Consider the following 24,545-nt stretch of genomic DNA (forward strand, 5'->3'; position numbering starts at 1 on the left):
AACTAATACCTCTAGTATCTAAATACCTCTATAATGCTTCCTATTTCTCTCGCTGTTTCTGTCTCTTTCTCTCTCTTTCTCTTTGGCCCTTCTTTCAAACACAACATAAATAAAATTATGTGCATGGGTTAACAATGAAAAGGAAGAAGCAAATATTATGAAATATAGTACTTATATAGAGCATTATACAACAGATGCGGCTGTAACAAACCACTTTACAAATAGGATAACAATGATACAACAACGAAGACAGTGAAAAGTCCTTTTAAATATACATTAATGACAATAACATGTATACAGTAGACACCAGGAAGCAATAGAACAATATGTCAATCTAATGTTAGGAAGTCTGTGGTCCTATGTACCTATAGCTCTACAGTGGTGCTGATGAAAAATGATGTCCCCTTCATCGATTATAGCTTTCCCATCCTTGCACTATATTGCGCAGCACAAAATAAAAATTGGTGTATGTCTAGAAGAAAACTTGTTAACCTATGTTTAAAATCCTTTGAGAGTGTCTACTTCAACAGCAGAGGTCACCTTTCCTCTCAAAAATGTGTTGTATGGGTCATAAAGTGATGAAAAGAAACACAGATATCAAGTGCAGCTCAAATGAGTGCATTCTTCAAAAATCCCTTGAACAGTGTTATGTCAAGATTTTTTATATACTGTTTAAAGTGTTTAAAGTTTTCCATTTCTGTACTGCAAGAGATAGGGTACTGTTGTGTTTGAAAACAAAACAATCACATGCTTCTGGTTTTGGTCAGGCATACATAAAATATAAGAAGCAGAACAATGTTTCATTGAACTGAAATAATACCAATGTCGCCTCCTCTTTTTGGAAACAGCAAATTCATATACACTGCTCAAAAAAATTAAAGGAACACTACCAACAAGAATTACTGCACAGGCTAACGAGTTAGCGGAAAAATGTTTTTTTAATTTGGAGAAAAAAAAAATCCGCGATGTAGTGAAGCCGCGATAAACGAAACGCGAAGTAGCGAGGGATCACTGTACTTCTGTTCGTTTGTCGTCACAGCAACATCGACAGCGCGTCTGTTGGTCACATGCTCTAGTCCACATCCAATCACGTTCTTCATTTTGTGTGACGTAAGAGATTCAAAGTTTGCAACTTGGCAACAACGTTTCTGTCCTCGTCCGGACTTCGGAGTCTTATCATGTTAATCGTCTAAAAGTAATTTATTCTAATGTTTTTGGACCAATAAAGTTTATATCTGTTTCGTGGGATGGAGGGAAGAGTTATCGGGCCAGGGCCGTACAGGGCGACGAAGCTGGTGAGTAATGTTATGAAATCCAAAGAAGATAGTGTGTTTAAGTGTTATTAACTTTCGAGTCCGATGTAATTGTTTTAAATGTGGATATTAAACAACGAAGTAACGCACTCCCTATTTAAATGTAATTCATAGGTTGGTTGGTTTATTTCGGCTTTTTACATTGTCACCATACAATTTCATTGCATGCACTGCTAACACGATTTGCTAATATGGGAAACGGGATGAAGCACTTCTGCTTATGAGGGATTTAGATCGCCTCACGCAATGATATACACTTAACATTACATGGGAAATAATTGGGTAACGAAATTATTGTAATGTGTTTACTTGCGTTAGTAATCAAAGGACCTATTATTTCTGTTTATAGCCTATTTAAAGAGTTTGGAATGCACTGGTTTGCCAAAACTAAATTAATCTGAAACCCACTTAAACGTTGTTAGTTACATTCTTGCCACTATTTTCTTAAACAAGTTGAGGCGCGTTTGCATCAAGTTGCATAAATAAGGGAAAGGCTGCAAAATGTGTTGATTTCTCCAAATTTGCTTCCTTACATTTATGTGGCTGTTAGATTTTTTTCCCAATCAGATTTTAACAGACTTTCATCCATGTGCTACCAAGTCCATCTCATCTTCCCAAGACCTTCTGAATCAGTTCTGTGGAGAGTGCTTCATGGGGCTAGGCAATATAAAGAACATTTCCTATAGTGCACTGTATTTGCAGTATCGTACCACAAAAGAAAGCAGTGCAGGTATCAAAATCAGCACACATGGACCACACAAGATGCACAGCTACACAATCTCTGCAGCAAAATTAAGTTATACAAGGGTTACACAATGACAGGTAGTGCCACAATCTATCAATGGGGGGGGGCAAAATTCATTTACAGTACTCTGCCAACAATGAATGTGTTTGTGGGCAACACTACATTTGTTGTGTCTCAGTTCGCGGATTGGCAAATTATGACAACATTTAAAAAAATACATTATATTGCTGAAAGTATACGGTCGCCTGCCTTGACTTGCATATAAATTTAAGTGACATCCCAGTCTTGGTCCACCTTTGCAGATCTAGCTTCAACTTTCCTGCGCTGGCTGTCCTTAAAGTTTATGGGTGTCTTTATGGTCATAGTTTGACTTATTTGTGTTTTTAAAATAGAGAAATTCCTCATTTGTGTGGTACTTCCTGTTTTACAGTGGAATGAAACTATTCAACTCTTCCGTGGAGGCATGCCATTAAGAAGACACTGGATACATTTCCGCTACTATGATTGCACTTTCTCAGGATCCGAGGCTGTGGATTATCTCCATCAGCTTCTCCGGCACAATTGCAACTTTGGGCCAGAGGTGACTCGCTACCAGACTTTACAGCTGCTCAGGAAGTTCCTCAAGGCCCGTGTCATCGAAGATATTAAGGGACGCCATGGTACTGAGGATTTTGAAGATAACGGTCATTTGTACAGGTAAATATATATATATTTCTCACGACTAAGGCAATGTGCGAGGATGGACTGGTTACTGAAGTAGAGAGACAGTGGTTGGCTTCTTAAGGACCCTGAATTAGCCTTAAGCAAGGCATCGAGTCATGGGTGCAACGTCTGTGCATAGCTCCATTACAATTTTGTGTGCATATTGCATCAAAAAAGTTCAATTATTTCTAAGCTCACTGGTATGACGAAAATTCATACAAAGTGGAAAGAAAATAGTCTTCTTTCTTTCAAATGTTTGACTTTTTCCCTTATGTTTTTCTTACAATATTTATTCAAACCTTTGCTAGTGATGCCCTAGCTACAGTGTGAATATCGTAATTTTATTGTCAATCATGGACCATTATGATCATTAGAAGGAAAAAATGTGTCATTGTTTGGTGAAGTGTATAAATTATTTCTCGATCACATGCATTGAGGCTGTTCAATTGATGGAAACTTTGTGATGGATGATTAAACTACACAATTTTTTGTGCGTGATATCACGTCACTGAGCTCACTGATGTCTCCCTTTGATTTAGATTCCCCGCTTTATCTCCCCTTAAGTCTTTGCCATCGAGATCTCTGTCTCGAAACAGAACTGACTTGCCAAGACTCATCCGCTGGGACGACTATGAGGAATTACCACAGCAGGAGAACGCGGCCCCTGTGAAGTCCACTATTATGGTGAGACAGTAACAGTTGTGCACACTCAATTAAAGTTATTTCTGGATGTGTATGGGACATCATAGGTCAAAGATCAATATACAGTGGTGTAAAAACAAGATTTTCCCTCCTCTCGAATTCTTTTTTTTTTTTTTTTTCGATTCCACACTTCAGATCTTCAAATGGAAATATCAAAGATAACTCAACTAAACATAAAATAATGTTTTAAATTGTTATTATTATTTTTTTATAATGTTATGTCATATTTGTTATCTATAGCATTTTGTTCCAGCTGTGGTTGTGTCCCATAAATAAATAAAAAATAATTAAGTATGGGATTTATTTATTCTTTCATTTATTCATGGAACACTTCATTTACTCATTTTTTTGCAGAGCAATGTTGAATAATCTGTATTAACCACATTAAGTGAATGTAGCAATATGTTTGAACTTGAAAAAAGTGTTTACCTATTTGTCCTGCTTGACAGACTTCTGATTTTTGGAACAAAAGGCACAGCGTAGCTATCGGTGATGTGCATGAATGCAAACTCATTCGCAGAAAAGATATTACTCCGAAGCAAGTGGACAACACCTGGAAATCAATGACAGCTTCACAGTATGTACAAATCTCTCCAATGTAGGTGTTCCGGGCTGTTATATTTCTTGATGTAGTCTAAATATTATTTAACTTCCAGTTTGCAGCGAGTGCTGGGTTTAACGACGTTGGATGGTGTATTAAATCCAGCACACGTGAAAGGCAAATATATAGTTCACAACGTCTTCAACATCAATAAGTCAGGCATAGTTGTGTTGGAGAACAACGATGGTAATGGCACAATACTTACCGGTACTTACACATAGTCTGTTTCTGGTAAAATATCTGACTGCTATCTTATTTTCTCTTCGCAGACGACATGCCCTACTGGGTGGTGTCAGCAATGAAATGTTTGGCCAACTGTAAGTATTCTTGTATCCAATGTTTTACTGTTAAAAAAAAAAAAAAAAAAAAAGCAGGTTACTAAAATGACACCCCAAGTACTTTTGTGTGAGTTATGTATCGGAAATCGACTATTATGAGACAGACATTTCTGCATTTTACTTTCCTGCGCTGAGAGACTGAGACCCTTCGATGTCACAACATTTACGCACCGATGCAAAATGTGACGTCCCTGAAAGCATGGTTGAATGAGTTTGGTGTGGACGAACCTGATTGATAACTATTACTTGTGTACTCAAACATCTGTCTGCACCGCAGTCCCAATCCTTACCAAAATTGAATGTTTCTCCACGGCCCATGTACCCTTCCTTCACAACAGAGCCTCTCAAAATTTTACACCATGAGTTGGCTTAAGTGTTCACTAAAATTATACACTATACCGTCTGCTTTCTTTCTATTCACCTACGACTCCCTCGACTAATCCCAAATCACACTCTGTGACCTTCCTGACCTCCCAGATACAAGATTACAGAACTCATGACCAATCTGCTCAACGCAACTGCCGTCTTGAAACAATATTCAGTTACTATTTCACATACCCCCAGAGAGAACCCTGCCTACCATCAGTATACCACAATTTGAAAATTAGTGCTCTACGTTTTGAAAATGTATTTGTTTTTTTGTTATCCTGCCATTTCTGGCCTATTGGTTTATAATGTCAAAGTTACTGATGTGACAACTGTCACAAACAGTTGATGTTTTTAATCCTACCCAGTGCTTTTATGTACTATATTTTACACTGGTCAATTCAGTGTGTTGAGAATTTAAAAAAGAATTGTCTTTTTCTGTTACAGGGCCTAATGGCAATGATGCCAAACAACCAGTTTACCCAGGATTTGAGAGGGATGTCCTGAAAACAGTAGCCGACTACTATCAGCGACTCAAAGAACCACTACTAACTTTCCATCTTTATGAAGTGTTTGTCAACATTCTCAGTGAGCTTTTTAAATCCTGAGTTGTTTTTGTGTGTACCTCCACAACTGAAAACTTTGATACATTTTATCTTTCTTACCTGCCCAGGTCTGCTACAGGAGCAACACATGGCCACCGAGGCTCTTCAACTCAGCACTCTTTTGCTTCCGCCACCCAATCGACGGCATCTTCAGCTATTGCTGAGACTCATGGCACGGGTATCCCAGAACCCTCATCTGCCACTACTCAATGACACTATTGCCACCCGCACACTGGTATGGATTTGTTAGCTGTTATTTATTTCATGTGTTTGACTAATCAATGTATATATGCGTAATCAATTATTATTATGTGTGTATAATAGAGATGCACCAAAATTAAAACCGAAAATTTGAAAATGAATGGTGAAACACTGAAATTATAATTCTTGGTTTGTGACACGAAGCAATTGCGTAATATCCCTAGATGCAGCCTTCAGGAAATGATGCCAACAAGGGACGATCATCTCATTTCTGCAAACATTTTTGCCGCCCCGCTCATCTTACAATCGTCTTTTCTCATCAGTGTTATTTCTGTTAGGAACTTCAGCTACTTGTTGGACCTTGACTGCAATCATCTGTCACATTTCTTTTCACTTTCTAGCTGACTGGCTATCAGTTGCTGGCTCAATTTGATTTATTTTAATGATGTTACATTTGATGTTGAGATCCCTCATAGATGTAATGGAAGCACTAGTGCAGCTAATTCATTTCCTGTGCTCGCCCCTGCCTAGATGGTACAAATGTTCTCGCAATGCGTTTTGGGCTCCCCGGATGAGATGGACTTGGATGAGCTGCTTGCCTCCAAATTGGTTACTTTCATGATGGAGCACCACGACACCATCTTCCAAGTCCCTGACAAGCTGCGCCGCCAAGTTGAGGAGCATCTTTCCCACTTCCGAAGAGTTCAGGTCTGCTTTCACACTGAGACACCGTGAGACTGTTTTGGTAACGTGATTACTCAAACACTAACAAAATATGCCTTCTTTTAGTGTTTACACGTACCCATGATCATGGTGTTATTTTAATTAAGGGGATAAATATATGATTTTGCATTCAAGATTTGAGCATCAAAGGCAAACATTTTTTGAAGTTCATAACATACACAGGCATGATTTCTATTTGCTTTTGTTTCTTTCCCCACCAGATCAAATATGCAGGTTCTGATACAGACTTCAGCACATCTCCAGCATTTTATAAACAGATTGCCAGGGTGGATTCAGATCAGCCAAAGTTGATTGGTACCCAGACTCCCCTGCAGGAATTACTGGAAGGCCTGATCTCTGACAAAGATCTTCCCGCCAAGGACAAAAAGAGAAGACTGAAACAGGTATGTCTTCATGTGAATGAAAATCATCAACTATGCCAGTTTAGATCATGCTACATCCTTCTACGTATTTGACTAATACACCTGCTTTTATTTCAGTTCCAAAAGTCTTATCCCGAAATCTATCGCAATCGATTCCCCGCAGAGGAACGTAGAGCTGTTGAGAAAAACTCTCGCTTCAAACCTCCCCTCATGTTTTTCAACCTCAAGAAACCATCAAACCCTTTTCAGAGGAGCTGGAGTTTTAGGGCATAAACTGTTAATCTTCAATAATGGAACACACAGTCCTCCCTACTCACGTCATCACTACGAACTCCCATCTATGCCGCAAACACAACAGATTGACAAACAAACTTAACATAAACGACCACCACTGGCCCTGGTTTTGTTAAGCATGATGTGAAGTGTATTTCACATTCTTGACACCACAAAATGCTTGTTAAACAAAAGTTAGTTTCACAAACCTTCAAAGAAAGGTTGACAAAAGTTTGAAAAAAAGTTACATTTTCCAAAAACAATTTGTTCATTATGTTGTGTCAATTGAATTTATTATGAGCCAGTCGGATCAACAAATCAGCAAGTGCTGGTGCAAAAGATTCAAATACTTTGTGCTAGCTTGAGGAGCAGCTACTAGGTGTAGAGGGGCAAAACTGCCCAAGGAGGAATAGATTTGACCTTCAAACTTTTTTTTCTTTTTGCTTGTACTTGAAATATAGTTCGGTTGTAATAACTAAACAGTATACAGTTTAACTGTAGTGGTTTAGAGAGGATCCAAATTAAACAGAATAAAGACTGATGAAACTACTAACCATCCTGAAAATAGCAAATAATAGTGACAAAATATTATACATTTACAATTTAATAGCACTAAAAGAACCACTGCTGTTTGTTCAATGAATTCAAATAGTTGAGTACCTGTTAAGATGTACTGTAATGTAAATTAAAATTGTACTCAAATGAATTACAAGCATTTCAAAAATATCAGTGTTACTGGATCTAAACACCATTGAATGTCAAAATCAAAATGTTAAATTACAGTTGCATTCAGTTAGCAAACTATACTGTATGAATTTGTTTCACTGACATTGGCTGATATAATGTTGTATGTTTAATTTGTATTGCAAACTTATTTTTAGCTGCTAGCGTTTGCTGTGAAAGTGTGTTTCAGATGATAAATGTTAGTAGAAATAATGACATTCATACATTCCAGAAATTACAGTTGAATATCACACATTTTCACCCTTTCCCCTAAAACAAACTTAAAATCTTATTTAATGCGCACTCTCAATTGTGTTTTTCTTTTTTATACACATACACATACATACTGTGCAGACTTTCTTAATTGGTACATACATATTTCAATGTTTCTGGAAAGTATTTTTAACACTGCTGTGTAGTTAGTCATGGTCACTTAAAGTTTGAAGAGATGTTTTATTTTTATAACTGCTATTATTCTTGGTTAATACCCTCAAATCATTGAAATAATACTGGAAACAACTGTTATACTTGAACTTTGACTTTGCTGGAAAGTGAAACATTCAATGTGTATTTGATGTAGATTCATTCTACAAATCTTACATGTTATTAGTTCTCTGGTATCCCAAATTTGAGATTGGGGGCATTATTTTCCGCTGTATGATCAGAGCATGATTATGACCAGATTTCTTTAAAAATAAAATAAATTGCACTGCAAGATCAAAACAAATACAGTTCTAATGCCTCTCGCTGTGTATGTTCACCGTGTTTAGATTGTATGTACAATAATTCAATTATATCAAGAATATGTTTTTGAACATACCATATTTTGTAGGGATTGCATCCAAATGGTATAAGACTATATAGGTCAGCCTTTTATATATGAACTCCTCAAGATCCAGAAAGATAAGTTGTGATATTTGGCACCAAAATGTCAACTGCAGACCCTTTTAACTGTCAATTGTACAAGGGGCGATAAAAATGACAGAATGTCACATTTTATAGATGTCTACCAGTACCTAGAGTTTGAAAAAAAAGGAAGAAAGCATACTTAGTACATTCCAATACGATATTTAATGTCTATCTAACATTGTATAAAAAGAAACGATTCAGTATGTAAAATTCAGATATGTATTTACAATATGTAGGATAACGAAATGATAGCTTACACAATGAAGTGTTTCAGTGTAATTAAGAATACTATTTTTTTTAATTCTGAGAAAACCCGAGGAGCCGCAACCCTGTTCATGTAATGCTGCGGGATATCCAAATGCAGAAGCAAATAGCCCATTGCATGATGGAAAGAAAATGCTGGATGTTAATCATGCACTGCAGCAACAATATAACCATAAAAAATACAAATAAACAATTTTACTTAATTTTTAAACAAAAAGTGAATGTAGGCCAAATTTTTGAAACTATTTTTTTTTATTTTACTCACTCATGCACATGTCAATACCCTGTGGCATTATGGGATTTTTTTTTCATTTGCGGTCTTCAGCTCCAAGTAAGTTGAATCTTCACAATTTTTCAATGAAAAAATTTTCCTTTTATATTTTAAGATAATTTACAATTTCAAATTGATTGGTGTTCCGAGCTGAATGCATGTGTAGTTTTCATATCCTTCTAGCACCCTGTAAAATGTTGAATTTCTTGAGCTGCATTCAGTCAACACATGTAGCATTGATTGTCAGAGCAAGTTTTATTTTTGTTTTTTTGGGGATCAAAGGTATTTGCGTCATTCACCTATTGAGGCGACTGAGGCAGTTGCTATTTTCTTATTACACAGGGTGTTATGTGTTTGAGTGAGGCATTGTCGACTAAATTAAACTCTACTGCAGTAAGGGTCCACGCTGTTTCTTTATAATAATAGGCTTCTGAGAATAGACTTGCAGCTGTGTCTTTTGATAGGTTTGGGCTTCCCATGTGTTGCACAATCACATTGACCTTAAAGCAAATCAAAAGAGAAAAAGATTTCCTCTGTGTGCTATTTTGTACTGACATACAGAAGTGCATTATTACTATATCAGACGCATTTTGAAAGAAACAGTACATGATGTGAAGAAAGCTAAGCAGTTAAATTTTCTTCTTTCAAATATTGTTACATGTTCTGTTGTCATTCATGAGTTGAATGTTACAAAGCAATTCCCGATACGATTGCTGCATGGGGTGCTTATTTCCGTAGGTCTTTGAGTCACTAAAAATGATTGACAGAAAACAATATTTCACAGAAAACAATATTTCAAGAAATTTGTGAATTTTGGCTTTTTGTAGGGACAAAAAATAAATAAATAAAATACAAAACAGAGTTCCCTGCATGTCAATTCCTAGAGGAAAATGAATACACTGATTTAGGGTGGAAGGGGGGGATATTGAAAAAGTTTAGTGATGCAGCCCCTGAACTGCAAAGTGATGTAAGCAGCACCGTGCGGTTCATTGGCTTTAACAACCATTAAATGTTCGAACTTCTTCATCCTCCAAGGGTTGCGGACATGCTCGAGCCTATCCCAGCGGTCCATGAACAGTAAGTAGGGTATATAGGTGAACAAACGTCACATACCTCTCTTTCACTTACCAAAAGTACAGAGCCAGATTGTCCTTGCTTGCAATCCTAGCAAGTATCATTGGGTGTTTGCAAACTACATTTTAGTTTGAAGTGAAAGATAGCTATGAATGGTGAACTGTCACTAAAAAAGATAACAAAAAAGGATGTAGCCCAAGCCATTGTTTTATAATATTTTTGAAAATTATCTGAAGCTGCAATGGGCAATGTTTATGTTGTTGAGCCAAAACTGCACGATTTCAGATGTGTTTTTTGCTAACATTTGATTGCCCCTTTTTATAGTTTCTATGATGTGCATACATTTCATTTCTTTTTGAATGGTTATTGTGAGTATGTAAATATGTCTACCAGCGCCCGCTCAGTGCAAAACGATGCGGCTTTCCCATGCAAAGCAGTTGCAATTGTTCTTCACTTTACTCTTTCAATTCAGTTCCAATATTTTGTTCTCCTATACATAAATGTGATGATCTGTCAAAGTTGTGTATCCAGGTGAAAACACCTAAACGATCAAATGTTGAGCTCGTGTTGAAATAATCTTGTGATGTCGCACCCAAATATTTTGAGTCTATTTTTCCAATGCATTTGGAGGGGAGTTTAAACACTATCCCTTTTTAATTTCTGTGGCTAATGTCTGTGTCGTATACTTCTCGAATAACAATCAACCACTTGCCATAGACACAGAGCCTACTATGATTGTGTTTTTTTTAACTACAATTTATTAAAGAACACTTTTCCTTATAATAATTATAATATATATATATAATATATATAATAATAATTGTTGAAATCAGGTCAAGTCCTTATATTACAATGTCCGCAAATGCCCTCCACTTGTCTGTGATCAACAAAACAGACTGTTGATGGGACCCCACTGATGGGAACCTTCTTTGTTATTTTTCTTCAACTCATTGTGGGAGCAAAGGAAGTCTAAATCATCAGTTCATGCTTTCACTGGGAATGAAGACAAAGCTCCTTTTATGGCAATGAAGTTAAATGGAATGAGCAAACAAAAATTCAAAATTCACAGTGTACACAAGAGATTTTTAAACATAAAAACCACAGAATGAAACTGCAATAATAAAATATGTATTTGTGGAACTACCACAAAGTTCAGTACATACACAATTAATTTTGAATGTCACAAAAACATCAGATTTGGACCACTGGAGCTACACTCTACTGCAGCACAGTCATTTTTGTGTGTGGGGGGAATAGTTGGGGTGATTAAAAAATGATCAGTTTTTAATATGTACAATAGACCCTATTTAAGAAACAAGAATTTTCTACACAGATAACTAGACACTCCAACCTGCTGTAAGATCTCACAAGATTCACAAGGAAATAGCACACACAAAGTTAAGCAATACAGTATTTCACATACCAGTGCACATGCTGTTGGAGTATGCATGCTACAACAGCAAATTATAAAAAAAAATCTGTTGCAGCACACTACACATTTTTTTTTCAAATGAAATCAACATTCAAACATTTTGTTTTCATGAAATTAAAACAATTGTAATAACACATGTGGTTTATCAAGAAAATAATCATTAATTTTACAGAATACTGGTATCATAATGAGCAGTAGTAGCAGAGCATCACTTATGTGGTAAGAGAAATCGTCATTATTGGTTAGTCGACGTCATTAGAGTATGGTAATAGAAGTATTTGTTGTATATTAACATTTATCCTCATTCAGACTTGTTAAATCCACCCATCCATTATCCGAACCCCTTATCCTCGAGGGTCGCTTGCTTGCTAGATCCTATCCCAGCTGACTTTGGGCAGTCGGCGGGGTACACCCTGAACGGGTTGCCAACCAATCACAGGGCACAAATAGACAAACGACCATTCACAATCACACTGACAGACAATTTGGAGGGGTCAATCAGCCTACCATGCATGTCTTTGGAATGCGGGAGGAAACCGGAGTACCTGGAAGAAACCCATGCAGGCATCGGGAGAACACGCAAACTGAATACAGGAGCCAGAATCGAACCCACCACCTCTGAATTGTGAGGCGACGTGCTAACCAGTGCTTCACTGTGCCACGCCACCCTTCATATGAAATCATTCTTGATGAATATTTTGAGAAATCATGAAAATTAGATGGATGAATATGACTAAATAATTATTATAATAAGACCTTAGATTTATATCCATAATTGTTTTTATGGAAGCCAATACTCAAAGCGCTCACAGTAGATGCATTACTCATACACTCACTCACCCATTCACACTGGTGGTGGTAAACTGCCTGGCAACCAGTGCCCGCTGACCACCACCAAACATTCGTTACACCAGTGTGAGTGGCACTGCACGCAAGGTGGGTTAAGTTTCTTCTCCAATACAGGACAGGACTTGGACAGAGCGGGAATCAAACGGCCGACCCCCCGGTTGCTGGACGACTTCTCAACCACTGATCCATGGCCGCCTGTAAATGAATAACTCATAATAACATCGTACATAAAGGGGATTTGAGAGTTATTTCAGAGTTGTGTATCAAACTTTGCATTAATCAGTGCCCAAGGTTTGCCAGATAGCAAAAATGCAAATCGTGAACCTTGAGGCAGCTGTCCTAACCACAAGGCCACAGCTCTGCTTTTGTTAGTTTCAACTGCACAAAAAACATTTAATGAGAAAAAAGCTGAATATTCTTCCCTGGAAAATTTGCCAAAAATCTAATAGAGCGTAGTATTCACTTATTGAAGATGAGTACCAAGATGCACAAACAAGCAGCAAGTGATGATGGCTCCAGTAAAAGACCTGGAATAGCATTTCCATGAAGAAAAATAATTGTCCAAGTACTTCTGGATGAAACTGTGGTTGTAACAATAACATTAGAATTTTCATTGTTTCATAGCGTAATACCCAGCACAGTTCTTCATAAAAGAAGAACATTCAAAAGGCTCGCTAACATAACATTATTTTGATTTGTAAGGGTGCATACTTGGATTTTATTCCCCAAAATGTGAAAGATCAAACAAGAACAGATTACATTTAAAAGCATTATGTATCATATGCAAAGATTGTACAAATAATTTAAACCTTTCAGCGCTTATGTGGAACGGTCGTGGCAACATCCACGAAATATCTACAATTTTGGTCTGTCAATGCGTCCTTAAATTCAGTTTCCATTTGACAGTTACCATGAATTATTTGTACACTTCTGTGTACAAAGTCAAACATTGGTGCAGTTTGTTGAAGGTGGCGCATCTGCCCTACTGCGGGTCTCCTTGATCTCATTAAACAACACATCTTCTGTGCCAAGCTGGCATTTGAACACCTGCTTATAAGCTTTCCTGAAGTTTTCCGATAGGAAGGCATAGATGACTGGGTTGACAGATGAGTTGCTGTACGCCAAGCAGTGGGCGGCGATCCGCAGCAAAAAGGAAGCCGGGTTCAGCGGGAATCTCCCAAACTCTACCCAGAGGTGAATCACATGATGAGGAAGCCAAGACAGACAGAACACCACCACCACAACCAGCACTGTCTGCGCTGTCTGAGATCCACCACATGAGAAGGGAAGAACACAGAATGGTGTTAGTGCATAGTTCTCTCCACGTCAAAAGTAACAGTGAAGTGAATTTGCATGATAAATTGAACTTCTGGCTTCACTTTGTCTCTCAGCAGTCTCTTCATCAAATTGGTGTAGTGTGTATTTCATTACAAGAAACGCCAGAGGATCACTTGCATAATGACTAACTTTCTATTAGTATTTGACTGTGGCTCGTGAATACTGAGGTGTTGAGAATGAGAACCCTATTCTGTAATTGGGATGGCACTGTCAGCAGAAAATGTAATTTAAAGTTCATGAAAGTCATCTCAGGTTTGATCAAATTCAAAAGTGTAGGTCAAAGGTGTACGAGAGAAAAGTTACATGTATGGCTTTACAGTCAGCCCCCAATTACCTTTTATCATAGAAGGTTTGAATCAAGGATTCAAATCACTCAAAGGTCAAAAATTAAAAGTGGGCAGAAATCCATCAATGTCGGCAAGAATAACCTGACATCATGCTTTTCCCATCAGACAAACATATTTGTAGGTGTGCCGTTTCAAAGCAAATTGTAATGACAATTGAACGTATAATAAAAGCAATCACTTTTACGCAAGACTGACATTCAAGCAGCTGGAATGTGTCAAAAATTAAATAAACATATCATAGTAACACTCACACATTGCATTCCCATGTGAACCAGCCACTAGCATAATTCCAGAGCTAAATGTGCAAACACAATGCGATTAAAGAGCCTGGAAAAATGTGGCACTTTTCCTCTGCTTTTGTTTGCGAGGCTCAGAGTTGCAGCCAAATCACATCGAAAACGGAAATTAAAGTAAACAATAATTCACAGTATGCAACAATGCACACAAAGTGGGCAAAATTATTGGCAGACCAGGCAAGTACGTATGTCCACAAAAAATGAACAAGGAAGAAAATATAAGTAGAACATGGGCAGGGGTCACTGGTGTGAACTGGTCAAGTTCATCCAATAGGATTAAGGTCACTTTTCAATTTATCTCGATGATCTGTTAAACATTTTAACGTATTCGTATAAAGCCAGCTAAACAGCTGCTGCAACAACTGGTTTGCAAAACAAAATAATTTTTGCACAAAATACAAGAAACCATCTCGGGGAAGCTTATCTGCATAATTGTTTTTCCCCAATTGGTGCTTGACCTGACTGCACTTTATCCTTGCAATTTAATTGAGTAGGCAGATCCTCACATTTGATGGCAGGCTGCACGATGGAGAGGTCTTCTATTCATGGATGAATTCGATTTTTTACTGTACAGAGATGGCAGACTGGATGTATGCTATCTTAAGACAGGGGTGTCAAACTCATTTTTGTCGCAGGCCGCATCGTAGTCATAGTTTTCTTCAGAGGGCCATTATGACTGTCAAGACCTTTTATTATATACAGTATAGGCTACACAACAAACTGATGAATAACTACGTTTGAAACTGGAGACTACAACTGTTCAAATATATTTAAAACATGAATGGTAACAAACATTTCTAGCAATATCTATTTCTTTAAAAGTGAAGAAAATTTGTATTGACGTGAAATCGATGCACAATTTGTCTTCAGGGGTCACATCAAATGATGTGGCGGGTCGTATCTGGTCCCCGGGCCTTGAGTTTGACACCTATGTCTTAAGGCATCTGTTAGTGAACGTCTACGTCGTCGATCCAATGACCAATGGTGAAGCTGGGGTTATAGTATGGGCAGGTATATGTAATGAACAGTAAGCACAGGTGCCTTTTTGGATGAACTGTCGTATCTGAAGCATTCACTGCTTCTGTTCAGCTTATAGAATGCTTAGCAAAGTGGACACATTCAATTTTATAATGTTGTATAATCATCTGTGCAACTCTGGATGCCAAAAATCCATTCAAAAACATTGTTGCTTGCCAAGTAAAATCAAGCTGGACCCATTAAGAAGTGGCTCTAGTAAATCTTGACAACCAAAACTCTGGGATTTTTCAAATTGTTTATCTGGAAATGATTCATAATTAGAGAAGATGGGAATAATTGTCACATTACAGGGAAGACTAAGAAAGGGTTTCTTTTCTGTTCGTTTTGGCTTTTGAGAGCAGCGGCTATTCCACAGTGCCTTTTTAAGATCCATGAATTCACAAAGCAAACAGCATTTTGCAACAACAGTGGGAGTAACCTTGCGCCATCCATCTGTTCAGACAAAGTCAACAAATGCATTTTTAAAACTTATATCTGAGTGTAATCATAAGGACATTCAAACATAATTAAAACAACAAAACTAACTGATTACATTTAATGATTTTTTAACCATGAAATTGTCACTTGTAAATGAACTACATTTTTGTATTACAGCATATACCATTTTGGATTAAAAATATTTCACAGTTCACAACTCGAGGGGGATCCTTGGAGTTTAACAACTATTTCTTACAGCGATTACTACCACAACCTTAACGGCAGTTGGTAGATATTTGATGCCTAGATTTGGAATATGCATGTAAGTCAGGGGTTATCATCTGCCAGTGAGCACCAGATCTTTCCTAGCCTGGATCATTTCAAAACTAGCTCATCAGTAGTGGGACATTGTGATTTTCTAGGAATGGTGTAGTTCTAAATTGAAAATTGTTACCACTTGCATAGATTTATAAAAAAAAAAAAACAAGTGTTGCATGTGGTAGAATTTGTCCCTTTTAGAATGTGCCACCCCCCGCCCCACACACACACACACACCTCAGTGATTATCGCAAAGTCGTTATCAGGTTGTGTCGTAGGACTGACCAAAGGACACAAGCACACAGGATATGGACAGGCACATGGACACAGCTGGCACGTGAGATGGGGTGTGACAATGCCACTAATGATGACCTCACTAGTATGCCCCCCCCCCCTCCCCCACACACACTCACACACAACATTTTGCCAGATAATTTTGCATAGTATATTCCGTGATAGCCACAAACACATTGCAGCAAGATTTGAGTTCAAAGGTGAAGAGGTGCTTTTCTTCAATTTGGGATTATTGTGGCAACTGCTGTCTGGCTTGAAATGTATATAACTGACACCATAGCCATGTTGATGAAATAAAAAGACCAAAAGTAAGGGTAACAATAACTCAATAAAAGCATTCCTCTGCTGCTGAACTCCCAGCAACCATAGATACATATGTACTTTGTACGTGCCGTTTCTGAGCTATTTAATTGCAGTATCCTTGAGTGAGCAATGACATCATTCTAAATATAACAAGCATATTCTAAAATATTGATTGTGCCATCTCATATGAAGGAAACGTAAATGTCTCTTAAAACATACCTTTTTCTTTGCTGCCTCAGACTTTTGGGATGCGTTCCTCAGCTTTTTGTGCAGATGTCTTAAAACCTGTAAGCAACGACATAAAGTCAGATAATTGTGCGTGTGAGCCAATGGTCAGTATCAAATCACTTACCTTTGAATAGCAAAAAGAGATCAGCAGAAGTGGAAAAACGTAGCCAAAAACAAAGGTACAAACCACGTATACCTTTTTCTGGTTGTGGTTTGGCCACACTTCCCAGCAAAATGTTAGATTTTCTACCGAGTGGATGTTCTGGTAATACATGATCGGCGCTGCCATGGCCAGAGAGAGTATCCAAATGATGACCACGCCGATGAGGGCATGTTTGGCCACCCTGATGGTGGAGGACTTTCTGGAGTGTACAATTGCCACGTATCTGTCCACAGACATGGCCGAGAGGGTGAAGATGCTGACCAGCATGGACACTGTGAAGAAATAATGGATGAATTTGCAAATGAACGCACCCAGGACCCAAGTGGGCAGCGTGTAGATGGTAGATTGGAAGGGGATGCAAAAAAGTAGGTAGGATAGGTCCGCGATGCTCAGGTTGAGGATGAAGATGTTCGTTGTGCTGCGTGGTTTTCCTGGCTTGCTCCTTGCCAAGACGGTGATAACCATGGAATTACCCAGCACACCGAACACGAAGATGAGACAAAAAACCACCAGCGTAATGACATTCTCCGTTCCGATCTCGAATAAAAGTTTCTCTTCCTGCGTCCGGTTAGGGTTCCACGGCTCTTCCGTGAGCCACGCCGACTCTGTGAGATTCATGATTTACTTCTGAACTTGGAAGGGTGCCAGACGAATCGATCAGAGCTCTTTCTGCGCTTCTGCTTCTTTGTGCCTCGTATTCTGTTCGAAAAGATGTCAGCTGTCCAGTAGCCTACGTGCGTCACGGGAGCTCCCGCATGAACACATTCGGGAGTCGAGCCAATCGAGCTTTAAGAAATCCCACGGTGTTTTCTTCAAGTTGCATCACAAAATGTATTATATTAAAACATACAAGATATTCTTGGAGCATTAATAAGCCATCTGAATGTGAGTCTCTAAGTGCACACCTGATGCGTGCGCACCAAACGCGCGCAACCACGCCAGGATTTTCTTCAATGCGCCTACAATTTTCCCATCCTCGCATTATATCAGGCGCTGGTCTGAACACACACGTCATCAATTAGCATATTTTTCATGCTTTCGTGTTTTTATTATTATTTATTATTGTTGTTATGTTAGTCCTTCAAATGTTTATGTCATGTAACGTTATAGTTTCAAAATATGGTACTGTCTGCCTTTAAATCTCTGTGAAGAATTCTCAAGTGATTGGATTACGGTTTGATTGTCTTTTACGGTTAGATCGTCAATCAGCAAACCCACATTAGAGTTTGTGCATGATCATCGGAAGATTAGTCAATTAAGTTATCTCAAAGAAACATCAATTTCCGCCTCATCACATGCACAGTCTAATCTATCATAAATTTGTATCCAAAAGTCTGCCTTTGGAATAATATTAATGGCCAGTGATTTGATGGGTATAAATGTAACAAGATGTTTATTGATGTGCTTGTAATGTGCTGTACATCTGTCTTGAACTAAATGCATAATGAGAACCATTTTCATTTACTCATATTCGTCAACCAAAGTAGGAAAGAAAATCTCTCAAAATTATTGGAAAATTGTGACCAACAGAGAGGTGATGAGTAATAAAGTAATCTTTGTTTTGACTAGTCTTGGAAAGATTTCGACATATTTACTTTACAGTTTAAAACATGAATAATCTATTGTTCACACTGTATAGGAGACAGATCACAGACAGTGCTGGTGTACAGAACTTTATACAACACAAATACCAACCTATACCTATATTCACCAAACCATACTACCTACCTACCTACCTACCTACCTACCTACCTACCTACCTACCTACCTACCTACCTACCTACCTACCTACCTACCTTAACTATCTTGGGGCCAGATGAAGTGGCTCCGGCATTTTATTAGGAGGCCACCCGGACGTCTCCCTTGTGAGGTGTTCCGGGCATGTCCCACTGGAAGGAGGTCCCGGGGATGCATGAAAATTTGTGTCTCATGATCGTACTCTTTAAATTATGTTCATTTAAAGTTGTTTTGGAGTGATAATAAGTCAGGGTTGGGATAGTCCCACTGCAGACACTGGTTGCCATGACAGGAATTTAGTTTTGTACTCTTCAATTTTCACCCTTTGTACAAGGCAGGGTTTCATTAGACTCTTGTGTGTTCGGAAATGAAACAGCACCATATCCTTTGTGTTCAACCAACAGCAATTGCACAGCAGCTGAAAAAAGAAGTTGCAATAATTAAATATTTTTCAGTTTGGGTTGAATACAACTCCTTTACTGTGTGTTCCAACAAGCAAGAATGATGTAGTAAAGAGCAGGGAGAATGGAGAGTGCAAGTCATGCAACAGACATCCATCTGGTGGAACATGATTACATTAAAATTCTAATTGGTCACCAGATTATACTTGAAAGGCCAACTACCAAACAAAAATGATGCCGGAGAAATGTACATTTTACAAACACTTGTTTTGTATAATTAAAAACTGTCAGTCTTTCTCCACTTTTATGTAGATATCCTTTGTCGTTTCTATCTGTAAGCTTCCGTTTAGAATGGTACCCGATTTTTATATTTCAGACTTCATCCTTCCATTAATCTTCTTTCACTCACCCATGGTTGGATGGCCTAATACAGGCCCAGACGTCCCTGTGCCTGGCCACTATATCCAGCTCTTCCAGCAGAATCTCTTTGTTCCCAAGTCTGCCAAGAAACATAAGGCTCAGCACAAGTCTAACTGCCCGCATGGGCAAGGTTTGCTTTGTTTTGGTATTTTTGCAGACACATGTCTACAAAAACTTCACATATGTGAAGTTAGAAATGGGCAGGTTGCACTGTTGTGGGCTGCTACACAGACTAGCTTCACGACCTATGATAGCGGCTCGGCTCGTTCCCTTTGTATTTGGCACTGGAGGGGTGCAAAGTCTTTGATAGTAATAAACAGAAAGTGCAGTCCATGTAGGACACAGGTGTCAAACTCAAGGCCCGGGGGCCAGATACGGCCCGCCACATCATTTTATGTGGCCCGCAAAGACAAATTGTGCATCAAATCCGTGTCATTACTAGAATTGCAAATTGTCTTCACTTTTAATAATATCTTCTTTTTTTTAATATTTGACCAGTTTTTACTCATCTGATTTGAAAACGAGTTATTTGTCAGTTTGTTTTGTAGCTTTTACTGTATAAAATATGAGGTGCTCATACATTTATTTGGGTTGACAGTCATAATGGCCCTCCGAAAGAAGCTATGACGACAATGCGGCCTGCGAGAAAAAAATGAGTTTGACACCCCTGATGTAGGAGATTGAAGGGTGCTAAATACATTACAAGGAGCTGCAAAGTTGATGTGTGCAGTGCGTGTCCTGAAATCTGCCACATGATCACAGGATTTCATGGTGAAGAGCTGAGTTTCCGCTGGAACAACTGTGCTTATAGAGAACTATTTGTAAACAATAGCCACACTTTAGTTCGCATTGATACACCTTTTGGTCATTATTTCCAGAACTTTCGCTCTTCTAGTACGTTTTGTATTTAAGTAGTATTATTTTGTCATGTTTAAATTATTTCAAGCTTGTTTTTTGTCTTCTACATGTCTGATTCATGTCAATCTATGTTGTTAGCTGTAAAGCTGATAGCCCATGAAGAAGAGCGATCATATAGCGAGTGGCTCCAAACTATGCTCGAATGATTTTGAAAGAAAATATCAATATAATAATCAGACAATAGCCCATTTAAATTGAGTTTGAGATCCCTGCTGTAGACAAGCAACCTTGTCACTGAGCATGACAAGTGAAGACATGCTTTTCATACTGCCTTCCCAGGAAAATTAATCACTACAGCAGGCGGTGACACTAAAAATAATTATCAACAATAATTTTATCCCCTTCACCAAATAGTCTGAACACTTACAGACATAAGAGCAATTTTCATATTAGGCTTTTATGTTATTTTGAAAAAGAGCTCTTTAAGGTGTTTTAGCATTGTTATGAAAACTATCCATCCATTCATCTACCCATTTTCTATGCAGTTTATCCTACATGCAGGGTCACTAAGGATAGTTATCTAACCTTAAACTATCCCATTTCCAAACTATAACATCGTAGCCACATTTGTTTCTGCCTTGTCGATGTTATCAATCTTATCCATTTTCCATGCGATGAAAGTGAAAAAGAGGAAACAAAAAAGTATTTAATACCCATAAGCTTTCCAGGTCATTTACAAAATGTGTAGAGATAAGGTGACTGCTTGTAAAATGTCCCGAGATGAACTGTGCAGTACATAGAATGCTAGATGAACGTAAAAGATCCCATCAAGTGTTCTGACCCCACCCCTCAAAAAAAATAAAAACAAAACAGTGGTCTGGTTTTATGTTCATTATGATACATGAACTTTAGAGCCAAACTGAAAAAAAAAAAAATCAATCAATTTTGCTCCTTGCTCCTACCCCTGTTTAGATCAACCCCATCCATTGACTCATTGTAGCCACTGAGACTACATGCTTCTCTTCTTTATCAACTGGAAGGCTGAATTACAGAGCATAATCGGAAATTTTGTTTAGCATAGGTTTAAGTCTTAAAGTGCCACCACTCTAAAACATTTAATATCTGACCCTACAAAAACATTCTATAATATACATATGCATTGTTTTCACCATCATAGCTCAATGTTTGTTTTTTTCCACACAGTATTGTTTGATGATAAGAGTGAACCCTGGAACCCTTAGTCATCTTAACATTACCTATTGCCACAGTTTTTTTTTTTTTACAAGAGCAGTGTACCAGATCTATTGCCCTGCGAGCTATTGGAAGTGTCATCCAGTCTACTTCTAAGAAATCTCCAGCCATCTTCCAGCCATGATATTCAGGGGCAGAAAACTCTGGTTTACACCGAAGACTTCTGTGGACTGCAGCCTACTAGTCAGCATGCTAGATGTGCATGTGTAAAGTCTTTATTTGAAGGTAGACTTGAACAACCTACTGTAACTGTTGCCTTGTTAACATCTATAGACTCCTCAAACTTTTTCCTAGTTCTCTAAACAGACTGATGGACTGTATCGTCTGGGGAAACAAGCTTTTTGTATGATCTGGTTTTCCCCACCCCAAGAACAGCACGTACAGTTTCACATCCAGAGAATGGATAAAAGAAAACAAGGGCATTGCATTTGTCGTCCCCAAGGTGGCCGATTGATCTCAGTAATATGTGGACTTCTGCCATTGAACGTATCAAAGTACAGGTGTCCATCGATTTTGCAGCAAAACCCAAGAGCAAGCACAGATACATCTGTTTTTGGGCTTTTGATTACCAGGTAACTGTTGCATTTTATGTTTGTCTGCGTGAGCTGCATACAGCAGAAGTGTTGTGTTTTCTCCAGCTCCTCAACACCCTTTAAGGTTGGAAATGAATGCATCTGATGCCACTGCTGGGTGTTGTAATGACTCAATGCGTTTCTGCGTATTCAGCAGAAAATGAAGAGGAGCGCGAGATAAGGCCCATAGGCCTTGAGTTTGACGTCAATCAAATGTTATGCAAATGAGATGCTTCCTTGAACAAATGGACAGAAAGTATTCATGTATTTGGGGTTAAACAAGGACTCTGAAAAATATACATAACTATAATGGCACCTATTCTCTACATAACAGAAATACATGTCTTTTAATATGTATGAGCACTTTCAATCAGTCTAATTATATCTGTGACAAGTACAGATAGGAGAAAAACATGGATATTTTTTTTAGCTAGTAATCAGGTAAAGCATCCAGTTTACATTTAAGCATGAAAGCAGGATGTCTGTTTTTCCCCAAACATTTTTATTCCCCATCTGTCCATTAATATAGTTGAAGAACCCTTGTTCCTAATAAGAATGACAATGATTCCTATTTTAAAAGACAACAGCGCCTATCTTGCTGATCAGTGAGCACAATTTCTCCAGACAAAAATGTATACTGATGATATATTGATGATAAAACCAGCTGTTCTTTCTCCCTCACTTGCTGTGATGTGTGATGGATAATCCATTACCTTGACTAAGGTCTGGCTATTGCCAAGGCAACAAGTTCATGTATCTCTTTTGAAATCTGTCCAGGCTCTAAGCTAATGAGGTATCATTTTATGGCTGACAATGTTGAGTCATTTTCTTTGAAAGAAGCTGAGCTCTCCAGAAAATTGTTGAATCGTATTGCCAATCTTTTTTTCCTATAACAAGGTCCCATTAATACTATAGTTTCATAGGATCTTTGAGTCAGGATCACTTGGACCCTCTATTTACGCAACTCGATGCAGTGTCATTTCACTTGTGTACATTGCCACATCATTCTATTTGACATTGAAACAAACAACAATATAGTGGAACCTCACATTAAGAAACTAATTGGCTTTGTGAGCCTAAATGTAACCTGAAACTATCATAAACTTAGTTAATGTTTCCAATTGAAATGGAATTAATCCATTTCAGGCACCAACTAAGTGCTTTCGTTGAAAAGTTTTATTTGTTTCACATTAGGACCCTTATATTAAATATGTGGCCTGTATGGGGTTTGAACCCTTGACATTATTAGCATCAAACTCTAACCCAGGGATTTTTTTTTTTTTCTTCTTCTTTTTAAAGTCCACTTTCCAGACTCCGCTGGGTAGGACTGGATTCTCAATATGGCTTTCTTCCACTGGAGGTGGTCCATGGCCAGTGGATGAAATGCCATACTGAGAATATTTTTGGAGCAAAGGTTTTTACAGTCGGATGCCCTTCCTGACACCAACCCAAGGGGAAATTGATTTTCTGTAGGGGTTGACTCCCTTAGCCCAATTCCAACTCTTTAATGCTGAGTGCCAAGCAGGGAGGCAATGGGTCCCATTTTTATAGTCTTTGGTATGACCCGGCCGGGGTTTGAACCCACAACCTTCCAGTCTCAGGGCGGACACTCTACTACTAGGCCACTGAGCTGGTAGGGATTGTCAGCAAAAAAGTAGTACATTTTGAGTATTTTGTTGGCATGATAATGGCGAAAATTTTTAATTTTACAAAGTAGGAATTTTTGGCATAGGGATTCTACTCTTGTATTAAAAAAAAGGTAACACACTCAGGCACCATCGCGTGACTTTTATGCCCTGTAATGTTATGTGACCTGAGACTTGGTAAATTGCTGTGGTTCCTAAACACCCAAATCTTTATAGGTGATGCAAATTGTAAGACAATATTGCAAATGTGATGCAGTGGATATAAAAATCTACACACCCCTATTAAAATACTATTTTTTTTTTTTACCAAGATAAAACTTTCCCAGCATTAGTGGGACTTCCAAAGTAATAAAAAATGAACAAATTAATAAAAAAAATTGGGAGATGAAAAGTTAAAACAAACAAACAACTAATGTGGTGTCACAAGTGTGCACACCCTGTTCA

At 38.1% G+C, this 24,545-nt stretch overlaps 2 protein-coding genes across 2 annotated transcripts; one reads left to right on the forward strand and one right to left on the reverse strand.

Annotated features, from left to right (window-relative positions):
* The first annotated feature begins 1,120 nt into the window (after positions 1-1,120).
* depdc1b (DEP domain containing 1B) lies at positions 1,121-8,406 on the forward strand. Its single transcript, XM_049730090.2, has 11 exons — positions 1,121-1,295; positions 2,489-2,754; positions 3,300-3,444; positions 3,912-4,039; positions 4,119-4,249; positions 4,333-4,380; positions 5,215-5,355; positions 5,441-5,607; positions 6,105-6,281; positions 6,518-6,700; positions 6,797-8,406. The coding sequence occupies exons 1-11, from the start codon at positions 1,248-1,250 to the stop codon at positions 6,950-6,952; spliced, it is 1,590 nt and encodes a 529-aa protein (XP_049586047.1). The 5' UTR covers positions 1,121-1,247; the 3' UTR covers positions 6,953-8,406.
* Positions 8,407-11,299: 2,893 nt separating this feature from the next.
* Positions 11,300-18,160, reverse strand: galr1a (galanin receptor 1a). Its single transcript, XM_049730112.2, has 3 exons — positions 17,178-18,160; positions 17,045-17,110; positions 11,300-13,737 (listed from the first exon to the last, which is right to left on the reverse strand). The coding sequence occupies exons 1-3, from the start codon at positions 17,832-17,834 to the stop codon at positions 13,417-13,419; spliced, it is 1,044 nt and encodes a 347-aa protein (XP_049586069.1). The 5' UTR covers positions 17,835-18,160; the 3' UTR covers positions 11,300-13,416.
* Positions 18,161-24,545: the final 6,385 nt, after the last annotated feature.

This window comes from Syngnathus scovelli, chromosome 9 (assembly GCF_024217435.2).
Source record: "Syngnathus scovelli strain Florida chromosome 9, RoL_Ssco_1.2, whole genome shotgun sequence".
NCBI classification, from domain to species: Eukaryota; Metazoa; Chordata; class Actinopteri; order Syngnathiformes; family Syngnathidae; genus Syngnathus; species Syngnathus scovelli.

Bases quoted from the DNA above. Each gene is read 5' to 3' on its own strand.
- galr1a (XM_049730112.2), bottom strand. From the start codon at position 17,834: ATGAATCTCACAGAGTCGGCGTGGCTCACGGAAGAGCCGTGGAACCCT. The intron at 17,111-17,177 runs GTAAGTGATTTG...CGTTGCTTACAG, and splicing joins TCTCTTTTTGCTATTCAAAG to GTTTTAAGACATCTGCACAA. The intron at 13,738-17,044 runs GTATGTTTTAAG...GGTGGATCTCAG, and splicing joins CTGAGGCAGCAAAGAAAAAG to ACAGCGCAGACAGTGCTGGT.
- depdc1b (XM_049730090.2), top strand. From the start codon at position 1,248: ATGGAGGGAAGAGTTATCGGGCCAGGGCCGTACAGGGCGACGAAGCTG. The intron at 2,755-3,299 runs GTAAATATATAT...CCTTTGATTTAG, and splicing joins GATAACGGTCATTTGTACAG to ATTCCCCGCTTTATCTCCCC. The intron at 4,040-4,118 runs GTATGTACAAAT...TTTAACTTCCAG, and splicing joins AAATCAATGACAGCTTCACA to TTTGCAGCGAGTGCTGGGTT.